Here is a 23442-nt window from a genome sequence, read left to right on the forward strand (position 1 = left end):
AGGAGCCAGCCCTTTGGTTCCAGCAACCTTTAGCTCAGAAGGGCTATAGTAGGTGAGCCATGCCTAGGTACACGGTGCACGTGCGTGGGGAATGGCTGGCGGTACCCTGCCAGGACGGGAAGCTCAGTGTTGGCTGGCTGGGCCGCGAGGCTGTGCGGCGCTACATGAAGAACAAGCCGGACAACGGGGGCTTCACCTCGGTGGATGAAGTGCGATTCCTTGTGCGCCGGTGCAAGGGCCTGGGCCTGTTGGACAATGAGGACCTGCTGGAGGTGGCCCTGGAGGACAATGAGTTCGTAGAAGTGGGTGAGTGGCCCTCAGGGGAACAGAGTGAACTGCCTTGGCCTGTCCTGGAGGAAGTCACTCTCGTGTGAGGGAACACGATGAGAAAAACAGGCTTGAGTACTTGCCCTGTGGAAGCCTCAAGTTTTATCACCTCCCACCCCCAACGGTCTGCAATAGATGGAGAGAGTCAGGTCACAAAGTCAGCCAGGACTTGAACCCAAAGTTGCAGATTAGAGTCCCTTGCAATTACAGAATCCTTCTGTAAGGGATCGCCAGAGTGGAAGTGGAAGCCAGCTAGAACCAGTCTTCCACTCACATCCCACAGCTACCTTTCTGCTTTTTTGCTCTCCTGTGGGAAGACGCTAAGACTGTGGGGAAGCGTAGGAAGATAAGATCCAGCAGCCGTTGCTGTGAAACGCAAGCTCAGTGTATGGAGCGCGCCTTTCCTGGGTGTGACACCTGTCCTAATGTGATACCCTGTGACTTACAAGGCCCCCCTCTCCCCTTCTTGTTTCAGTGATTGAAGGCGATGTAATGTCTCCTGATTTCATTCCATCACAGCCAGAAGGCGTTTTCCTGTATCCTTTCTGCATCCTCTTTGGTCAGCGCTGGGAGGCGGGGGTAAGGGATGGGGCCGGGCTGGTCCTGAAACGGCAGGATTGGGGCTTTTCCACACCGCTAGCATGTTCCTTCACCTGGCTTTAGTTACAGCAAATACCGGGAGCCTGAAAAGGTAAGCTGCAAGCTATTTTTCTTCCCCCACGCCCCCCCTCCCGCAAGCTATTTTTCTTTTCTGAGGGGAAAAATGAAACTTTGTCTTAGCTGGTGTACGCCCCACCCACCTACCGCACCCTTCCTCATTAAGGAGGAGGAGGACGGTATAACTGAGTGAACACTACACTAAAGACAGGTTTCATCCAGCTCAGAGTGGTATTGCCCGGAGCCTGGCCTCTGCTTTTCTGATTTTTCTTGTCCAGTGTTCCTGTTAGCCGGCCCTGTTCTTAATTAGCAAACCAATGCCTCAGAAAGATAGTAAAATATCTTTGGGGCCAGGCCGTACCCAATGCTACTCCTTAAAAGACCCTCCCACTCACTAAAGTCACCCTGTTGTGGTAAAAATTAAAAAGGAAACGTTTTCTATCAGTTCCTACATGCCGGATCCGCTCGCTCTGGCTGCTACTCTGCCACGCAGAGCTGCCCTCTCCTGGCTGTCTCCTTTTTACCTGCCCTCTCCGCAGCTATATGTGGCACGCGCGCGCGCACGCACGCACACACACACACACACACACACACACACACACACACACACCCCTCATTCTGCAGGCCCTGTATGTTCTCACTCCTTGAGGGCAACAGAACCTGATCCTCACGCTCCAAATTAGATTTATATGTTAAATTCTCAATCCACAATTCATCCACACAATAAAGATATAAACTGTCCACCTAGAGAAGATAAAATCGATCTACTTCACCTAAATCTGATCTCCCTCCTTCCTCCTCTCTCCTGCCTTACAAAAACTTTGTCCCCGCCCCCCCACTCTCTACTGTCCAATCATGTATCACCTTGACATCAACCTACCTATCTGTCGAATAAAAACAACAACAACAACAACAACAAAAAAAAACCTTTTTCTCTCGAATTGTTGGGTTACAGTTTGTTGAGTCTTGATTTTACCCAGTGGCTGGAACCAGTGTTCGAGGCTAGCAGAGAGCCGCCGGGAGAGTTACTAATCTGAGATAAATTAGCGCTAGGTCCAGTAGCCCACCGGAGCCAGAACTAGCAAAAGAGCGGGACCATCAGGGTGCACTCAGGAACTGGTTCCGCCGCTTTTTTTTATTTTTACCAAAACATCACCCCCTTGTGCAGTACATTGCCTTGGATGGGGACAGTCTGAGCACGGAGGATCTGGTCAACCTAGGCAAGGGACATTACAAGATAAAGGTATGTGGGGTAGGGCGGGAAGGACAGCGCCCTCCCATTCCCACTAGACATGGAAGGCTTTCACATGCTCACCCCTGGCCAATGCTCTCCTAGCTCACTTCAATAGCTGAGAAGAAAGTGCAGCAGTCCCGGGAAGTCATTGACAGCATCATAAAAGAAAGAACAGGTATCCTTCCCTCCCTCGGAATGTCCCACCATGACTTCTATGGACAAACGTAGGAATAAAACCCCTGTGGCATCTAATCACGAGAGTGTCTGTTCATGTCTTTTTTCACTCCAGTTGTTTACGGCATCACCACGGGTTTTGGAAAATTTGCCAGAACTGTGATCCCTGCCAATAAGCTACAGTAAGTCCCCAATGCAGACACTCATAACCTCACCTGCCCCAGCTTTGAGATTTTGCTCTCGTGAAGGTCATTTAAAGCACACTGATGTTGTTGAGCGCTCTCAACAGACCAGAGGTTCTCAACCTTCCCGAAGCTTGACCTTTCAATATAGCTCCTCATGTTGTAGTGACACCACCCCCAACCCTGCATGGCCCCCTCACTGTAGCATTATTTTCATTGCAGGTTCATAACAGTTACAAATCTTAGTGCAGAATATCCTGATAGGTGAACCCCACAACCCATGCTGATATATGAGATCCACCCCCAAAGGGGTTGTGACCCACAGGTTGAGAACCTCTGCTTTTGACCAAGCCATGGGTAGCAAATTCTCACACGGCCCTGGAAGACAGTCAAGTTTCTCATGTTCCTTGAGGGACAGTGTGAGGCTTGGGTTGACTTGTCTCCAACTCATGCGAGCTCAAGATTTATTTGTGTCCTTGCCCTGCAGGCAGAAACTCCTCTAAAGTCCTTCCTGTCATTTCCTTTATACTCCCAGCTGAGAGAGCCTGTCCACCCCGGGTGTCTAAGAGGGTTCTCGTCTTTCTCTTCCAGGGAGCTTCAGGTCAACTTAGTCCGTTCCCATTCTTCAGGTAAATTATTCCTTGTACTGGGTACCTCCGAAACCATGTTAGCTCATGTGATTGACTGGCATCATGTGACTTGAGTGCTACCAGTCATATCAGCTGGCGTGCTCCGAATGCATTCCAAGGGCTGAATGCTCGGAACCCAGGAGTGTGAGCAAAGGCATCGGAACAGACCAATCATCTGCTGCAGCTTCGAAAACAGAATGCGCCTGGTAGAAAGGTGTGGGGGGTGAGATAGGAAAGGGTGCCCCAGCCTATAAGGAGACTGATGCATTTAGGGGAGAAAATGAAGACTAGCGTGGGGACATGAGCTAGAGAGGATGAGCCCTGGGCCCATCACCCAGGAGGAGCTTGTGCCAAGGCCTCTCTCTGCACTATTCTGAAGCTGTTGGGGGCAGGTGAGGTTCTATGAGTGACAGGGCTTTGAGAAGCAAGACAGGCAACAGGGAACACCATCCGCCCAGCTTCAGGAAGCCTGGAAGACTGTCAAAAGTGGGAAAAGATCTGAAAGGTGTGGGCAGGGGGCAGGCAGGAGGTGGAGAAGGATGTTTTTATTTTTTATTTTTTTCTTGAAGAAAAATGACAATTCTGCTTTTGCAGGTGTTGGGAAGCCACTCAGTCCTGAGAGGTGTCGGATGCTCTTGGCTTTGAGGATCAATGTCTTAGCCAAAGGATACAGTGGGATTTCCTTGGAGACCCTGAAACAAGTGATTGAAGTATTTAATGGTAAGGCAGCGTATCCTTAGTCTGGCCTTTCAGAGAACTTGGCTACACACCACAAGGCAGACTTGGATGTCTAGATGCTGAGATTGAAAAAGAAATCAAGATGAGTATAAAACCAGTTTGGCAAGAAGAACCAGTTGGCAATCAGGTAGCAAGAATTGGGAGCTCTAATTGTTCCCATAAGGGGCAGGCCATCTTGTAGCCTTGATCTAACATTTGAGATAAGCGTGTGCCCCGCCATTATGCCTTTAAGTTCAGGTCTATGAAGAGCTTTCTATTGAGTGGTGCCCGTATGCGATCAGGGATGAAATCTTCATGTTCCCCAGATGATGGACGAGTTGCACTAGCGCACGGAAATCTAACTCTGTCAAAAGGTAGGGTCAGAGATGTGACAGGGTGAATAATCGACCTAGTCTTGGAGCCGCTGTGGGATAAGACACGATGCAACTAAACTCAGTCCTTAAAGGGGGAGACTGGATTCGCAAGGCTCAGGGAGCTGTCCCTTCACACAGCTGAGGACAGAACATCAGGTTGATGGGGCATCCCAGGGCTCTTTGGAGGAAAACGGGAAAGGAAGCAAAGTCTCTCACAGTCATCCAGAGAAGACCAAATGTTTGAGTTGCTACACTGAGGGCACAGGAGGCATGTGTGGCACGATAGCCAGTGGAGGGCACAGCCTGCAGGCTAGACTAGGGTGGTCTGCACAGATCCATAGCGATCCCATTACAGTACATAGTGATCTGCCAGTGATCCACTGTACCACAAGCCTCCAACCCAAGACAGTAGCGCTCCAACCTGAGCTAACCACTGCTCTGAGAGATGAGTTTAAGGCATCTCTGTGACCCTGATGCTCCAAGAATTTCCCAGGTCAGGCATAGTCAGGACGCCGGTCCACAGTTGGCGGTGACGTGTCTAACTGATGTTATTTAGCAACAGCTGGGGAAATATGAACACCATCATCGGGGCTTTCATTTCAGGAAACAGAAGCCTGTGTGTTGGGGTAACTTTTGAGGGGAACTTCTATACAGAAGCACATGCTCATGTATAAATAGTTATAGTATGTAACTGAATGACTGGAGACAGGGAAGAGAGAGAGAGAGAGAGAGAGACAGAGAGTGAGTGAGAGAGAGAGAGAGAGAGAGAGAGAGAGAGAGAGAGACAGAGACAGAGAGAGACAAAGACAGAGAGACAGAGAGAGACAGAGAGACAGAGACAGAGAGACAGAGACAGAGAGACAGAGACAGAGAGACAGACAGAGAGAGACAGAGAACATGTGCTTTGCCTATGAATTTATTGCCCTGGAAGAACTTTGCTAATAATACTTTGGTGGGCCACATTTCTAGAACAATCCATGTCTTTTTTTAAGTAACCATTTACACATTTCTAAGCATAGCTTTTAATGACTCCTTATAATCTGATCACCCGAATGCCCCTCAATTCCGTACATTGATGGTGCCCCTCAATTCCGTACATTGATGACTTCTAATGTTTTGGTCTTGTAAATGTGACAACCAGCAGTTAGTTTATAATTGTGTTTCTGAGATAGTGCTAGAATTCTAGGAGTAGAGTCATGACAGTCAGAGCACCATGTCCTTCCCTCCGGATGTCTGCCTCTCACCCATATGGTCCCACACACATTTCCTCTCCTCCTTCTTTTCTCTTTCTCCTCTCCTCCCTCCCTGCCTTCCCTCCTCTTTTCTCCTCTCCACCACCTTCACTCTTCTCTTTCATAAGAGCTCAGCTGCTTCTTGGTGGGGGTCAGGAGGTGTTGGTTTTTGTAACAGGGTTTCCGCTGTAGAGTCCTGGCTGTCCTGGAAGTCACTCTGTAGACCAGGCTGGCCTTGAATTCACAGAGATCCGCCTGCCTCTGCCTCCCCGAGAGCTGGGATTTAAGGAGTATGGCACTTCTGCCCAGTTTAGCTGGTTCTCTTAACCATTACTCATGCTGGAGATATTATCATTCTTGGGTATTTATGTTAAAACATGTCTCTACACTCTGTTGGAAGTGAGGGCTGACTTCACAGGCAACACAAAGATAACCAAAATGGCATTCGACCTCTTGAGATAACTGGCGCCTGCTTCTCTTGCAGCCTCCTGCCTGTCCTATGTTCCAGAGAAAGGGACCGTTGGTGCCAGCGGAGACCTTGCCCCACTCTCCCATCTTGCTTTGGGGCTCATTGGAGAAGGAAAGATGTGGTCCCCAAAGAGTGGCTGGGCCGATGCCAAATATGTAAGCCTCACACAACAGATCCAACCATAGTGATCGTCAAGGAGGTTGTTTTGTCTCCTCATCCTTACAGCAGCCCCGTTACAGACGAGTCAACTCGAGCCTAGGAGTCAGACTAGGAAAAGATATTTACTGGCTTCCACGGTCACCCGCCATCATCTCAGATATGTAGATGGAGTAGGGAAAGTATCATTGCTACTTTTAATTTCAGGAATGTATTCATAGATACAGAATTGTACCTATAACATAAGTTTGTATCTACTAAGTAATGTAACTAGTTTTCTTTTTAAGAAATATTCATTGAGTTCTTGTTTTGTTGCTGATACAAAGAAGCTACCAGAAGGATGCCCAACAAAGGTCACTCCTCCAACTCACATTCACAAAGGCAGCGCTCGCTCCGTGGCCTCTAGCAAGGATGGTGTTTTCCTGGATGAAGGGTGTATTTTATACAAAACTTTGAATGTTTTCTTCATGGACAGATCCCAAATGAGCAGCCCACAGAATCCTTTAAAGTGTCTTGTATGCAGTTAATGAGAGATGCCCTAACTATAAGGCATATAAGAACTATAAGTTCTGTCTCTGTGGACAATGTTTCCACAACCTAACATATATCCGGCAGCCAGCCTGACCTTGGTTAACAGCAAATCCAAACGCATTCTGCTTGACCTGCAAGCATTTCCCTCACCTATAGGATAAAGTCCAGACATAATGTGGCTTCAGGAGGGTTGTTTCCCAGCTGGACTGTGGTGGCTCTTGCCTTTAATCCCAGCACTAAGGAGGCGGGGGCAGGCGAGTCTCTAAGTTCAAGGTCAGCCTGGTCTATAAAGCAAGTTCCAGGACAGCCAGGGCTGGAAGGAAAAAAAAAGTGATCCCCACAGTCCTTTCCTCTCCAGGTTCTCCATGGCAGAAACTTGAGTTAGCCTGCTGCTGAGTGTGCTCTGGGCTAAGCAGATGGCCCCGTGTTTCATTACCTTTTTTGTTCTTCTGAAAACTCCTCTAGGAATCTGCCCTCTCTGCTCCTCTAATCCTTTCCAGGACACCCATACACATGTGGTTATTTTTTAGTTGTTTCCTGTATGCGCCCTCAAGCATGCAGCCTATTAATGGCCTGCTCACCTGAGCTTCGGGGCCTCTACTCTCCCTACCCTCAAGCCCAGCCCCTCATCCTGCAGTGAGAGGTACCCAGACCTGGAGAAATGGACACAGTGAAGGGGCACCTGTCTGTCTTGCTCCTACTTTAGCTCCACCCTCGTTTCCTTCACCAGGAGAACTTCAATTTAGCAACACCCTTTACTTCTGAATGTAAGAGAACGAACATCTGTCCCTTTCTTCTTTGGATGCTAGCTCTACCTAGTTGAGGGGACCCGTAATCTCCTCCTTATTGAGTTTGCCCCCCAAGCCCTGTCCCCAGTGATAACAGATGCAGAAATAAGGGCAGAGGACTATTTGGGGGTCGTGCTTTGAATTCAGAAGCCTGTGGACAGCCAGCCCTGAGCCCAGCCTTGCCAGAGTTTAGGTTTATCTGGGTGAGTCTCAAAGCTTGAGGCCCAACACAGAGGAACTTGAAAGCAAAATTGTTCTGTAGGTAACCAAGTCCTTGGTTCAAGAGTCTAAAAGTTGCTAAGTCTGCCTTCCGACTAAACAGGGGTACATGCTGGCCCTGAGAACCCAGCTAGAACAAGTTTGTATAGGCTTAATCTATTAAACCTTGGAACTAAAAGTATTTCACTGGGCTCCATATGAAGTTAAAAAGTAAGCTGGTATGTCCAGTAATAACACTTTACATGCTTTTAATCATTCAACAGGTCTTAGAAGCCCACGGATTGAAACCAATTGTTCTGAAACCAAAAGAAGTAAGTCAAGAAAAACTTGTTTGTTTTAACGAATCTTTACATATGTACTGTTTTCATCCCTAATACCAGCCTCACTGATTCCTTAAAATAAACACAGTTTATGTGTTGACTGACAGATGCTCACTGAAGAAAGGGCTTCTCTGCGAGCCTTTAAGATTAGTCAGGCTGTAAGTCCCTGAGGGTTCTCTAAGAATCTAAACTTCAAATATAGTTTTCTAGAGAACTTGATGAGACATGCTTAGTTAAGGCCCTTTGAGATGCTCTCAGCCACAAGTTTGGACCAGGATATTCTTAGGATGCCTTGTCTATGAGGATGAGAAGTTAGTAAACAACACAACGTAGAGGGCTGAAGATGTTACATACACTGTACCTCAGGGCCACACGGCTGCTTTGGGGGAACAGTAGGCAGGTACCCTTCGGCTACATCTGGGCTAATGACTCCAGATACGAAGTTAATCAAGCTCGTGAGCTTGCAGGACCACCTCCCACTTTCTTTTTTTTTTTTTTTTTTTTTTGGTTCTTTTTTTTCGGAGCTGGGGATCGAACCCAGGCACCTCCCACTTTCAAAAACACACTGATACCCGGCTCAGCTGACGGGCCAATTTCTCTCTCGCAAAAGCAGAAGATAGAAAAACGTGCTTGCCTGCGGGCTCCTTACAGTGCGCGCAGTAGGAAAGAAACTCTGCTCCCTTCCCTCACAGGGCCTGGCACTCATCAACGGGACACAGATGATCACTTCCCTGGGCTGTGAAGCCGTGGAGCGAGCCAGCGCCATTGCCCGGCAAGCGGATATCGTGGCTGCCTTGACCCTCGAGGTGCTGAAGGGCACCACCAAAGCCTTCGATACCGGTCAGCAGGTCCTCTTTGGTTACTCATTCAACCGGGGAGAGTCGGTTGACATTTTTAGGCACGGGGGTGGAGGGCATGGGCAGCAGGGAAGAGCAAGAAGGCCCAGGTACCCCTAGTAGACCTGGAGCTGCCACAGGCTCACCTAAGTGACCCGCTCCAGGTCACCGAGTGCTCTGGCACGCTAAGCCGGATATTGGTTTAGGAGTCAGTTTGTGAGACTTGAAGTTCCGGTGGAAGGGGCTGAGGAGAGATCAGTTGGGGGAAGATCTTCTTTATGTAGAAGGACCTAAGTTCAAACCAGAACTGACTTTAAAAATCGGACTTGGCGGTGCTTGCTTGTATACCCAGAGCTCAGGGGACAGAGACAAACAGCTCCCTGGGGCTCAAGGGCCAGCCTAGCAAAGTTGATGAGTTTTGGGCCAATGAGAGGCTCTGTCTCAAAATGTAAAAGATAAAGGGGGGGGGGGAGATGGAGAATGTCTAAGGAATGACATCCACACTTTCTCTGGCTTCCATACATATTCATATACACCCAGGCACCCATTCATGTATTTACACATGTGTAGACGGACAGGTGGACAGACAGACAGACACACACACAGAGGTTAGGATTGCTCTGGTAAGAAAATTGGGGAGGCAAAAATGATATAAGTATTTTTTTATCTTATCTAGATATACTTAATGAGTGGAGTTAGTAACAACTCCATGTTAATGATAGGCAGAGCGGAGAATGTCCAAAATTGGCTCAGATAAATTAAGCCACTGTGCATGCTCCCCGTTGTCATTGGTACAGATCCATTAAGAGTGGGCCTGGGGGCTGGAGAGATGGCTCAGTGGTTAGGAGCACTGACTGCTGTACCAAAGGTCCTGAGTTCAAATCCCAGCAACCACATGATGGCTCATAACCATCTGTAATGAGATCTGATACCCTTTTCTGGTGTGTCTGAAGACAGCTACAGTGTACTTACACATGTAATTAAGTAAACAAATAAATAAAAAATTAAAAAAAAATCAGAGTGGGCCTGGAATCTCGGCTGACATTTCTAGTGTGCTCTGTGTACAGTTAGCACCGCAACAATAGAGACAATCAAATAGATAAGGAAACGGGTTGAAGTATCTGATGTTCTGCATAATGGGTGAGAGCCCCCAGGACTTCAGAGGGCTTGGCCAGCACCACGGACGGTCCACCACCCTCCGAGGTTCATTCTAAAGTCCGAATTGCTCAAACTCGTTTGCCTCCTTCCATTCCAGACATCCACGCCGTCCGCCCTCACCGCGGGCAAATTGAAGTTGCTTTCCGGTTCCGGTCCCTCTTGGACTCAGATCACCACCCGTCAGAAATTGCAGGTCTGGACAAGTTTGTTTGAGTGGGCTCATTGGTGCTGTGTGACCTGGAGAGACCGGTAATGTGCTGCCTGTTTTCTTCCCCCGTCCTTCCAGAAAGCCACAGGTTCTGTGATCGTGTTCAGGATGCGTACACCTTACGCTGCTGTCCACAGGTAAAGTCAAGAAACAAGGAGACCAGCAAAGGCTCTTTCCCAATAATTCATAGGGAAAAAAATAAAACAGATCATGTCATGACTGAATGCAATCTAAATCTCTCTACTACGACTGTTTTAAAAAAAAGTATATTTTATAATTCCATGTCTCCAGTTATTGTCAACTTTTTACTGGGTAGGCTAAACCTTTATCGTGATCTCCTGTGTTGATAAGACTACAACAGTTAAGTAGTACTGGAGAGTCTTACTGGCTCTCGCAGGAGGGAAAGGCAGCAATCAAGTCTAGGATGTTTACTGGAAAGTTTCCGTCTTTCCAAATTCAAGTGTCCATGAGGCATACCTTATCTGCATTTTATGATCGAGTATAAGCAATCATAAATGAGTCTCTGAGACAACTTTAAGTAAGAAATAGGTGCAGCTCTTTGGCATGATCTGACTGATGAGAGATTACAGTCATCTCGAGAAATGATTTGTCAGTCAACTTCTGGTAGAGAGAATAAAAGGGTGTTTTCCCTAAAGTAAATATCCTCGTTTTGTATCACTCAGCAAGTCCTATTCAAATACCTTGTAAAACAATACTTCAAAGACATCTATGGGAAAGAATTGCCAAATGAACTGAGCCATTAGAATAAGTCCTGGCTTGAGAGTCCCCGCTATTCTTAGAATGATCGCTGTCTCCAATTGACAGGGCCCCATTATCAGTTATCTTCCAAATATTAATTCACTGAATTTCCCCAGCACTGAAGTTGGTCCTTTCTCCCACTTTGCAGTCAGGACCTGACGGACAGGGTTTGGTACCCTCTGTGCCCGAGATCACACCACTAGATCGTTATCTCCTAGACTTCTAGGAAAAGCCATTAAGTGTACCCTGGCTTTCCCAGGGCAAGGTGCAGGGTGACTATTTACTTGTGAGCATCTTTAGTGTGATTCTTTACGCTTCATGACCGTCATCCCCTTGATGGCTACCATCTGTGTGATCCTTGCGACTCACATCCAAGAGATGCTACAGCACTGTACTTACTTCATACGAATAGTAAGGTGGCTTCCATGGTCTACTTTCCAAATCTGTTTCTGTTTCACGCAGAAAACTAATTTGCCCACATCCTATCACTGGTACAGAAGTGAGATTCTTTGTGTCTAGAGCTGGCATCTTTCCCCTATATCACAATGTTTAGCTTGTTAGTCTAACATATATATATATATATATATTCTAATATATATATAACATATATATATAACATATATATTCTAATATATATAACATATATATATATATATATAACATACACACACACACACACACACACTCTAATTTGTTTCATTGAGAACTTCTATCAGTTACCTTCATGTCCTAAGTCAGTTATACTTTTTTGATCGCTACTGCAAAGCAGTTACAGGGAAAGGCCTGAAGACAGCATCTTACAAGAATACTAACGTTTTTTATTGGGTATTAATCATATGCTGTATTTTGATTGTGCTCTTAGGTCCACGGTGTGGTGAACGATACAATTGCCTTTGTGAAGGACATCATCACCACAGAACTGAACAGTGCCACAGACAATCCTGTATCTTTTCAGTGTTCTCCGCGTTTACAGTTTTCCCCAGGTGGCTGAGATAGGATCTCCTTACGCAATCCTTTTTAGAGCGTCTGTGTCCAGTTACTCTGTTTTGTAGTCAGATGAGTTAGCCCCTGAGGCTGAGCATTTGGGCGGCTTCTTCTAGGTCAGAGTCGGACCCAGGTCCCTGTTCTTAGATTCTGAGCCTAACGCGCTGTACTTTCAAAACCAGCCCGTAAAAGATTAAAGTGCCACTTTGGGCATTTGTGGATGTGGTTTCACAAAGTCGCCGGCTGGAAAACCCACTACTGAGGCTTGTTGTGTGATTAGCGTCTCGGAGGCTGGCCCTCGCTTCTGCAGTCTGGTTCTAGTGATGCGGGACGTCTTAAGCAGAGAACGCCATGCTAGCACACCAAGACGTTTCCAAGGAGGTAAGGTTTCAGGTTCCTTTCTGACGAGGGCTTGACTCAGGCCAGTCACAGTTTATGTTTCCATATGCACAGTAAGAACACTTTCATTCTTTGTAGAGGGAGGGGGTCCTTAACAGGATCACTTTCCCCCAGAGGGTCTGGTTTTTTCCTTTGAAACTGAGATGATTCAAGTCAAGGTGCAGTCTTCACATCACAGAGTCACTGTGCCTTTGAAAACAGGCAACGCTCTTAGAGGCCCTTTTTTTCCTGTTCTAAAGTTGCCTCCATTCACTGGAGAAATGGCTGAGAGAGCAGCCTGGGTGAGCTGAAGGCTGGTTACTCAACAGCAGTGTCAGGCTTCTCCCCCGAGGTTTGAGTGTACTCATCTCGTAAGCCCATTTCAGGATTTGTGTGTTCTCATCCCGTAAGCCCATTTCAGGATTTGTGTGTTCTCCAGCATTGCTTCGTGCTAATCCTTGAAATTAAGAAAGCCCCACGTATCCCGACGCCACCACACTCCCTAGAAGGAACAGTGATTTTTGTGCATGCTCCGTGGTCTTAGCTCACAAGCTCTAGAATGGAGCCGTTCTATACTGGCACGGTTAGATCTTAAAGGGTAACTCAAAAGTTAGAAGGGAAAAGGTTAGCAGGAACCTCCTCGATAGGGATGATGGTTTTCTATTTAATTTTTCCCCAGCCATAATTTCAGCCCCAAAGTCCTCTACTTTCTTAATGAAAAGACTTGATTTCCAGGTGGTGGACAGTGTGTGCCTCTAGAACTGATATTGCCCGAGGGAACAGGCTCTCAGTGTTCGGGAAGGTGGGTGTTGCTGAAATCTAATGAGCGACAAAATGGGAAAACAAGGGGTTAATACATGTTCAGTTTCTAAATTAGAGCACCAATCAGTCAATGCCGGGATTAGGACAGAGAGAAGACTGTGTGTGCCAGGGATTGAGTGCAGGACACTCTTCCCATAGCCAAATCTTTGTATGCGCAAATCCCTTTGATATTGCACGATAACCTACAGGCTTCTCCCTGTATATGTTAACTCCTTGCTAGTTTACATAATACAGTGTAAATACAGTGTAAACACTATGTAAGCAGTTGTTTTGTTGTGTTACTTAGGGAGTGATGACAAGAAAAGGTCAGCGCACAGTATAGACACAATGTTTTGTCTGAATATTATCGTTCAGAGGTTGGTTGATACCAGAGATAAAAACTAACTAAATGTATTGTTGATAAAGCTGGGGGGGTGGGGGTGGAGGGGAGATTAACTTTTAGAACCAGGAAGAAGGAACTGTTACTCTTTTTGCCCTTGTGCCTGCTGGCTCAAGCAATGTGTGTGATAGATTGGAAATATCTCTGGGGGCTATCACACTCTGTGAGTTCAAAGTCCCCTTCAGCTGAAGTGTGCCTGTAGGATCTGTTGGCTACCATCTGTTGTCGAATGCTGGTGCAGGAACTGAAAGGACAGAGTGGGAAAACATCCCCGGCATTGATTATTTTAGTCATCTTGATGGATACCTGTCAACCAAGTCTTTTATTTAACAGCTTCTTCTGTGGAGCAGGGATTTATATCTCTGTGGAAGAAATAGAATTTGACTTCAAACAAATGGTTCATGTCATAGTTTTAGCTTTTGACTAAAAGTGTTAAGTTGGCAGATTATGAAAGTTGCAGGGGTTGACATCTCTGATCTCAAGAGAAAACATTTCATACCCCATGCCTTTTGGTCCCAAATACACAACACAATTTACCTTCTGTGTGTGTGTGTGTCTGTGTGTGTGTGTGTGTGTGTGTGTGTTTGCATGTGCGCACATGTGTATATATGTGCATGCACGCACATGTGTGTGCATGTACATGTGTGTGCTTGCATGTGTGTACATGTGCTTGTGTGTGTACCTTTATGTCAGCAATTCTCAACCTTCCTAGCGCTGAGACCCTTTAATACAGTCCCTCATGTTGCTACTTCGTGACTGTAATTTTGCTACTGTTATGAATTGTAATGTATATCTGTGGTCTTTGGGGTTGTGGCCCACAGGTTGGGGAACACTGTCTTATATCAATGATTGCTTATGGGAAGAGTTGTCCTTTCTCCTATATCTGCACAATGACAGTCACCTCAATACTAAAAACAAGCAGATGGGGACAGGAGCTACCTTCGAAGTGGCCAACGATGCTACATTTAAGCCTTAACCTGTTTTGAAAGATGGTCTTTGCCAGTCGAGGGGAGACAATTTCGGGAGGAAACTTCCACGGTGAATACCCAGCCAAAGTAAGCTTTCTAAATGCTTTCCTAACCCTGAAAGTACATTCCAGTGCAGGCCGGCTAAACAGGGTGTTCTTTTAGGCCCTGGACTATTTGGCCATTGGCGTCCATGAACTTGCGGCAATTAGTGAAAGAAGAATCGAAAGGCTGTGTAATCCTTCCCTCAGTGAGCTGCCCGCCTTCCTGGTGGCTGAAGGAGGTCTCAATTCTGGATTCATGATAGCCCACTGTACCGCAGCAGCCCTGGGTAAGGATACCACCTTAGTCAGAGCACAAGCCTGTCCACCAAGGGCACTTCCCATTTTCCCCAAAGTATCAGCTTTCGCCTTGCAAGGAGCCCTGATGGTTCTCCACTTTGATGCGTATCCTATCTCTCATGCCTAACACGTTACATTTACTATAACTCTTAACATTTTCTAGAGAAAAGGAAACCTAAACACAGTAGTGCTGAAAGACAACAGTGGGATAGTCACGTAGATGAACAATCGCCCCAGAGAGAGGAATCTGACATTGTATTTGACCTTCATCGAAGTAGCTTTTCTTACAAAGGGTAGTAGGGGGACAGAGAGGATACAGCTGATGGCAAACTGAATGATTAGGTTTGGAGACATTCTATTAGATCTACTATCCACTAAAAGATTAAGATGTTCTCAAAACATGTAAAAATGTTCCCAAGAAAAAAACGTGTCCCGTGGACACTGAGCTTCAATGCAGCTGATTTCTGATTGGAGATTGCAGGGGCTCATCAGAAGGATGCCACGAAGTTAGTGCCAGTGGCTTTGCTTGTTTCTCCTCATTTCTTTGTAACAACGGTACCAAGAGGGAGGCCATGTTAATCTCCACTGGTCAGATGAATAGTCAGAGACCCAAGAGGCTAGGTGGCTTTTTCAACATGGCCCAGTAGTTGGATGTAAGGCAGAACTCAAATACCACCACTACTACCATCATCATGATTATTTAAGAATTTTTATTAACAGGTACTTTCAGTTTGTTGACTTAAAAGAAAATCGAGCAATAAACTTGTTACAAATTAAAAACAATCTCAACCAGCTATGAAGCAACGTAAAAAAACAAAACAAAACAAAACAAAAAACTTCAATGGCGTCTTGAGAAAACCCAGGCATTGAAAAAAAAAAAACAAAAATAAACTAAGAAACAACAGCAACAAAGCAACAAAGTCAGGAGATGTCTTTAGGTAAAAGGAACAAAAATCCACCCAAACAAAAGCAAATCAAATCAAAACAAAACAGAAAAAAAAAACCCAACAAAACAAAACAGTGGGCAGACAATACAGAGAGTTCTTATTGCTTTTGGTCAACTGATAAAACAAACAAAAAACCCAGGTCCTTAAGGTCTTCAGCTCCCACCCTCTTACTTCCTGCTGTTGAACAAGCTCATTAAGTTCTCCCCCTAACCCCTGTTGGATGACTAAACTGATTGCTAGAGTTTAATGACTCTGATAAGCCAACAATCATTCCGGGCCGCCCTGCTTTGCATTAACAGATGAAGCCTCCGCTGGTGAATAGCCTGCTTGTGTCTCTCTGTCATCCTGTGGTTTAAGATTCTCTGGGTATTAGGGTTGCAATTGAAGTTGCAACACTTGGAGGTGGCAGCTAATCTTGGATCTCTGTGAGGCTTCTCACCCTCATCAGTGGTGTCCTCTCTAGGCTATCTCTGGGGAGGCGGGCTGCCACAGAATCATGGACTGTAACTTCAAACACAGTCTCTCTCTCTCTCTCTCTCTCTCTCTCTCTCTCTCTCTCTCTCTCTCTCTCTCTCTCTCTCTCTCCCCCCCCCCCCCATGGTCCCAGCATAACAGGGTGAGTATTCCTGCTGATAAATTGTTGGAGGACCTTTACTATACAAAGAAGTTCTAGTCTACAGTGGTTGCAATAGGCTATGTATTTACCACCTTGGGCTCAAACTCCACCAGGACCTGTAGCATTTCCTGCCTCCACACATCTTTCTTGATGTCATTCCTCTTGATGAAAACTGTATTTGTTTCTTAGAATGAACCACTTCACTAAAAGTCTTGAAACCGTCCATCCCAGGAAGGTACTGTGCATATAAGGCTGCCTGGGGTCCCAGCCTAAGGGCTGCTGGTTGTCCTGACGGTGGACACTGAGGGCACACTGTAGCAGTTGTAGCTCCTCCCGGATGTGAGAGTCACGAGGCTGCTGGGGTAGTGGAGCTGCTCAGGCTCTCTGGGGTCTGCTCTCTGCTTCTGCTACTGATTGATGTCAAGAATCTTGTGTTCATTCCTAAAATAGAGCGGGCAGACTCAACAAACAAAAAGGTAGGATGCCCAGTTCTATTTGAATTAATTAGGACCTACCTGTGCTAAAGACAAAACAAAACCATCACCATCAACAACAAAAAAACCCCAACCAAACATCGATTTTTTTATACAAAAATCCCAATTTAGCTGAGCATACTGTATATTCTTTAACAATCCTACCTCAAAGGACTAGGTAATGGTTAATTAAAAACAACTGGTGGAGCTGGGCGATGGGGGTGTACTTCCTTTATTCCAGCCCTGGGGAGGCAGAGGCAGGTGGATCTCTGTGAGTTCAAGGCCAGCCTGGTTTATAAAAGCTCTAGGACAGAGAAATCCTATCTCTAAAACCTGGATCTGCCATTTATAATTGTGTGCTGGCAAGTCTCTTCATCCCGCTAATTCTGCAGCTCCCCACTGCACAGAGCACACAATGACATTGGTCCCTTATGGGTCAATGAACTAACTATACACATAAAGTCTCGGTGCTCTGCCTATAACGTGAGCACTAAGTAGACAGCAATTTCTATTTAATAATATTATCTCTTTTGGAGACAGGTTCTCACTGTGTAGCCCTGACTGGTAGAGAACTCAGAGGTAGACCAAGCTGACCTGGGACTTGTAGAGGTTCTCCTGCCTCTGGCTTCCCAGTGCTGGACTGCATGCAACACCATGCCCAGCAATAATATATTCTCAAGCCCTTCCTCACTTGAGTTTCTCACTAAAACTCAATACAATCCACTAAGAAAGAACCGAAAAGTTCACCTTCTTCTCTGGCCCAGTATCCTCTGCTTGTTCCTGCCATTGCCTCTAAACTACATCCTTTTTTTAAAAATTCATTTATTTATTTTATGTATATGAGTACACTGTAGCTGTCTTCAGACACATCAGAAGAGGACATCAGATTCCATTACAGATGGTTCTGAGCCACCATGTGGTTGCTGGGATTTGAACTCAGGACCTCTGGAAGAACAGTCAGTGCTCTTAACCGCTGAGCCATCTCTCCAGCCCCCTATAAACTACATCCTTAACATAGAGACTTCTCAGTTTATGCTGGAGCAAGTAATTGGTTTCTAGAGGTAATTATGGCCTTTGGGAAGACTGACTTGGATGACTTCAGCCTCGTAAGCTACCCCACCGACGATGGTGTTCTTTCCTTCCCTTATTGATCCTTTAGCTTTTTGTACTTGTAAGTTTGTATTTTCTATAAAGGTTCTGCTCAGGATACAGTTTTTAGTGGCCGGAACCGAGAGATCTTGTACAAACTAAGCTGATCACGCTACTTTAAAACTGGATCCTGGTAGGGTGGGTGGAATACCTTACGTCAGTGATTCTCAACCTTCCTAATGCTGCGACCCTTTAATAGGGTTCCTCACGTTGGGGTGACCCACAATCATGAGTTTATTTCCATTGCAACACCATGCCCGGCAATAATAGATTCTCAAGCCCTTCCTTACTTGAGTCCTTCAAGTTACTTCAGAACTGTGATTTTGCTATTGTTATGAATCATGATGTAAATCTAGGCTTTCCAATGGTCCTAGGCGACCCCTTTAAAGGGCTGAGTACTGCTGCTGCCTTAGATCATAGAAAAGAAGGGGAACTATTGTCTAAGGCAGTGGAAGAAAAAACGTCAAGTTTGACCTATCCTAGTGTCTAGAGCCGGGGATGAGGAACTTGAGTGTTTTGGTCTTCTTCCCTAAGATGTAGTGCCTCGGGTCAACAATATAGCATCACGTGGGAGTTTATCAAAGCAGTGGGAACTCAGAACCCATCCCAAACTCAGTATCTGCACTGCAGCAAGATTATTGACTAATATGGGAACTCAGGCTTGAGAGACCCCAGTATAGACACCCCTCACTTCCCAGACGCCTCTGTTTATCAGGGAGCTACAGTCAAGCCAGAATGCCTACTTGCATGGTGTCGGAACCAACCGCCTCAGCTACTCAGTATTTCCCAAGAATGACAGGCCCAGCCTTGGTTCTCAATGCTATCCCTAAATTCCCATCTGGCTCTTGCCTCGGAGTAAGCAAATCATCTGAGTAGCTGGTCTTATTAGTCATACTCCACCTCACCCTTCCCCCACTCGTCTTCCCAGCATGCTAAATGCCTCTAGTATTCTTGGCATAGTTTTATAATCTAGGCATCCTCATACCTTCACGTTCACCTCCTCTCAGAACTCGCCAGGACTTTAAGATCCTTCCCACTTTGGGAGAATATTGACCCACGTGTTTTTCCACTGTAGCTCAGGACCAACTAGTGGTTGGGTTATGGTCGTGAATCCTTGGAGAGCTCCTTCGTGCTATGGTGACTTTGGGAGAGCCCTGTGTTATTTTGGCAGGGTTTCTCTTTAGGGACCCTGAGTTCCTGGCACTTGTCTCTTGCAGTGTCTGAGAGCAAGGCTCTGTGCCACCCTTCATCTGTGGACTCACTCTCTACCAGTGCTGCCACGGAGGACCACGTCTCCATGGGAGGATGGGCAGCCAGGAAAGCTCTCAGGGTCATCGAGCACGTGGAACAAGGTAAAGCCAGCAGTGGGAGGTGGGCCTCATTCTCGAACTAGTTTTCTGGGTCTTTCAAGAAATAATCACTGTGCCTCCAGTATCAGTATTCTCTGGAGACTCATTTGGAATGCAGGTTCTCTGGCCCCTCCCAGAAACGCTAGGGAGGAGAGGGAAGTGTGGCTAAAGCACTTTCTGGCTGAGGCTGTCCCTCGCTGAAGATTAAGAACTAAGGAGCTACGCTGAGATCCTCTGGCTACTATCTAGCCTTATTTTATTTTATTCCCATCTTTATTAACTTGGGTATTTCTTATTTACATTTCGATTGTTATTCCCCTTCCCGGTTTCCCGGCCAACATCCCCCTAACCCCTCCCCCACCCTTTCTATATGGGTGTTCCCCTCCCCATCCTCCCCCCCCATTACCACCATCCACCCCAACAATCATGTTCACTGGGGGTTCAGTCTTGGCAGGACCAAGGGCTTCCCCTTCCACTGGTGCTCTTACTAGGCTATTCATTGCTGCGTATGCGGCTGGAGCCCAGGGTCAGTCCATGTATAGTTTTTGGGTAGTTCTAGCCTTATTTTAAATGAAATGGCGTTTTTGTTTAAGATTCAAAAGCGGTGAGAATTGGGTCTCGAACCCTCACAAGCCCCGCCCTGATTTAAAAGCTCAACGTTTTGCCTCCCATTTTTGTTTTCCCAAATGACACGTCGTTCATACGTAGTTTGTCACTTCAGTATATTTTGGGAATGGAGAGATGGCTTGGTGACTAAGAGTGTATTAGAGCTAGGTCCAGTTCCTAGAATCTACACTGGGTAACTGCCTATCAGTCCAACTCCAGACTATAAGTCCGGCCACCACAGGTCTTAGCACTCATGCATGCTCATGTGAACGTGTGAGCACACACTCACACATGCATGCACTATTAAGAGAAAATAACAGTAAAAACAAATATTTCCTTGAGATATTTCCTCCTTCCAAACCCTCATGCATACCTCCCATTTCTCTCTTTCAAGCTCATGCTCTCCTTTGGTATTGTCATTGCCTGCACATATGTGTTTGGCACGTATATACACATATGTATTCCTAGGTATAACCTAAGTCTGTCAACGATGTTTTCAGGCTGTTTGGCATTGCACAGCCAGTTGGTGAGCTCTTCCCTGGGGAAGACTTATTCATGCTGCTCTTAGCGTCTCTAGTTGCACGTAGGTCTTCGTGTGGGCTTTCCCCCATCCGTGTTAATATATGTATTTATGTCATCCCTCATTCAGCTCATGTTATAAATGATTTCCTCTTGGCTAGGACGCCATACCACACCCAACAAAATCAAACAGTTGGGCCTGGGATCAGCACCAAACACAAATTCAGAAGCTCCCAGAAGCCTTCCCCTTGGAACTGTTGAGCCAGGATTTCTGCACCCCACCCTGCCCCATTTTAAACTCTGGTGTTATGATTCCAAGCCCCTTGTCATCTAGAATCACCTTTGGCCTGGCTTTTGACTCAGCAGGAAGCTAGACTCCAGACTCATTCTCCTGCAGGAAGGCTGGCGCTCTGAATTTTCTGGTAGCTTCCTTGGGATCTCACTTTTGCATCTCCTTTTCCCTAAGCATTGCTAGCATAGTGGCATTGAGTCATGAGATTTAGATTCACCCTGCTGTCAGAGATAAATCACTGGGAGAGTTGTGCTAGGCCACTCCCTCTGCCTTCCCGTGCTGTTTATCTTTGGTGACAGTGCCTTCCGAGACTCCCTATGTCCCTGAGCTGTCATAGACTTGCCCAGGTCCTGTCCCACGAGGAAAGAATAGCAAAGGGAAAAAAATCATGGGAATTGAGGATTCTGTTTTCTCTAGGCACCTATTTTCATTTATAATTCACCTCGGCCCTCTAAAGCACACAGGTCAAAGGTTTCAGTGTATTATTCACTGAATTGAGCAGCCATAAGTCTTAGACCATTTTCATCAATCTGCACAGCCCCAGACCCTGAAGTCGTCAGTTTATGACACTTCATCCTCCCTATTTTCCCCAGCCACTATTTTAGATCCCTACAGATTTGTTGTGAGCCTTTCACGTCCAGGGAACCACGCACTGTGTGTTCCTTTCGTCTGGTTTCTTTTACCTAGCACGCGGTTTTCAGGGCTCGTTAGTGTGTTAGCATGTGTTCCTACCAGGTTCATACTGCTCTGGTTTTCCTGAGCAAGAGCCATGTACTTTATGCACGCCTAGTGGAAGGACTGGTTTGCTCGTGCATCCTGGCTGCTAGGCAATAGTTTTTTATGGGGATGAGTATCTTCGTTTGTCTGGACTGGAATTGTCAGTTCATACAGTAGCTCCCCACCCATCTTTATGGGCAGCTGGAGATGGCTCTCCACAGTGCGTGCCTACTGGCAGAATTTAAATACACGCATTTATCCACACCCACAGTAGGACTTGTTATCTGCCTAGCAGAGTGTTTATCTGAATGTCCACACTGGACGGATGGTTCTTCACTGAAACCATAGCCTCGACAAACCTTAAAGAGTTCCTCTTATCTATCCTCATATCTTCTATCTAATTCTTCGAGACACCAACCCGGTCTTCCGGACATATCAGATCGAGCCCATCCTCTACTTCTGATAATCTTCTGTGCAGACGCCCACGTATTACAGAATAGGGTGAACATCTGCAGCTGTCACTTAGACCACACCGTGCTCTGTCTGAGAACTTGCCAACTACTTTCCAGCATTCAAAACCATATCGACTCCATTCCTCAGGCCTGCAAGCCTGACAAAATCTGACAGCAGCCTTTCACCGCCCCGTCTCCCATGCCTTCGCTACACCGGAACCACAGTAATGTCCCGTAATGCCAGGAAACATATTGCCTGCAGCTCCGACTCCAGGCACTCTGCTTCCTTCCTCACTTCATGTAGTTCCCCAAAGTTCTCACACATCTTCCTTGGCCTCAGCTAGGGCAGTGCCTGGCGTATTTTTCGTTCTTATTTTTGTTCTGTTCTGTTCTGGGAGTGCTCGGTGCCTCTGACACAGCTAGCCTTGTTTGTCTTTCCACAACGGCAAGAAACTCATCTACCTGGACCCTATCACTAGATGGGCCTGGGTCAGATTTATTGCTCAGATATTTGCATAGCAGTAAAGTTGACATCGTCTGTCCAGATGGTTGGTTAGTGCATCAATGCTGTTCTCTCTGTAAAATAGAAGAGGAATCAGACACAAACCAACAAGCGTCAGCTCTATTACAAACATGACCATTTGATTACAAATGGTCAGCAAATACCTCCAGATCTGGGGATCCAGATCTAAGCCAGGGCTGGCTCTAAGCATGAGACATGAGCCTGCTTATCACCAAGGCCACTCAGAGTCCTTGCTCGAGTAAGTCGCATAGGAGTGTGGAAGGTGTAGAAAGGCACGTGCCAGTTGAGCTGGGTATGTAAGAACGTGAATGAGCTACACAGCCCTTATGGAAACCAACGTCTACTCAGAGAAGCAGACCCTGGCCAACTTGACAACTCTTGGCTGTCATTAACAAAATGGCGAAAGACGGAGTTACAGAGGCAGAACCTGATCAAATCTGAAGGGACTGGAAACAGCATCCTCAAAGAAGAAACCAAGATTAAGATAAGAATAGAGCCAACTCTGAGCGAGCATGTGTGCAGGTGTGTGTGTGTGTGTGTGTGTGTGTGTGTGTGTGTGTGTGTGTGTGTGATGAATTTCTGTTGTGAGGGAAAGGGTATGTGAAAAGTACGTTGGTTTAGGATGCGTAGTAAGGAAGACATGGGACATGCAAGAACAGATGTGAAAGCCGGGAGGAAAACTGCCAGATGATGTCACTAGAGGTGACTAGGGGCATGAGGTGCAGGAGCATGGCTTTGATGAAACGGGGGGGGGGGGGTGACAGAGGACTTGAAGTACAATAGCTGACTGGAAGAAGGAAGGAAACTGGATCAAAGGGAACACCCTTGAGGACACAGGGCAGCAGAGCTCGGAAGGGAGGGAAGAGGTGTGAAGTCAAGGTAAGCCTTTTCTAGAGACAGGGTTGTGCACTTAAATTAGCATTTAACTGTGGTAGGTCAAAAGCACTTGATGCATTTACA

At 46.4% G+C, this 23442-nt stretch overlaps 1 protein-coding gene across 1 annotated transcript in view; it reads left to right on the plus strand.

Annotated features, from left to right (window-relative positions):
* The first annotated feature begins 51 nt into the window (after nucleotides 1-51).
* Nucleotides 52-23442, plus strand: part of Hal (histidine ammonia lyase) — a 30254-nt gene continuing 6863 nt past the window's right edge. The window contains exons 1-17 of the mRNA NM_017159.1: nucleotides 52-306; nucleotides 803-863; nucleotides 991-1018; nucleotides 2153-2227; nucleotides 2321-2393; nucleotides 2508-2574; nucleotides 3166-3203; nucleotides 3798-3923; nucleotides 6011-6150; nucleotides 7953-8000; nucleotides 8702-8849; nucleotides 10101-10196; nucleotides 10290-10348; nucleotides 11833-11913; nucleotides 14523-14588; nucleotides 14664-14829; nucleotides 19242-19376. Of these exons, the coding sequence (NP_058855.1) occupies nucleotides 60-306; nucleotides 803-863; nucleotides 991-1018; nucleotides 2153-2227; nucleotides 2321-2393; nucleotides 2508-2574; nucleotides 3166-3203; nucleotides 3798-3923; nucleotides 6011-6150; nucleotides 7953-8000; nucleotides 8702-8849; nucleotides 10101-10196; nucleotides 10290-10348; nucleotides 11833-11913; nucleotides 14523-14588; nucleotides 14664-14829; nucleotides 19242-19376 (1654 nt within the window). The 5' untranslated portion in view covers nucleotides 52-59. The remainder of the gene's footprint in view (nucleotides 307-802; nucleotides 864-990; nucleotides 1019-2152; nucleotides 2228-2320; nucleotides 2394-2507; nucleotides 2575-3165; nucleotides 3204-3797; nucleotides 3924-6010; nucleotides 6151-7952; nucleotides 8001-8701; nucleotides 8850-10100; nucleotides 10197-10289; nucleotides 10349-11832; nucleotides 11914-14522; nucleotides 14589-14663; nucleotides 14830-19241; nucleotides 19377-23442) is intronic.

This window comes from Rattus norvegicus, chromosome 7 (genome assembly GCF_021556685.1).
Source record: "Rattus norvegicus strain SHRSP/BbbUtx chromosome 7, alternate assembly SHRSP_T2T, whole genome shotgun sequence".
Taxonomy (NCBI): domain Eukaryota; kingdom Metazoa; phylum Chordata; class Mammalia; order Rodentia; family Muridae; genus Rattus; species Rattus norvegicus.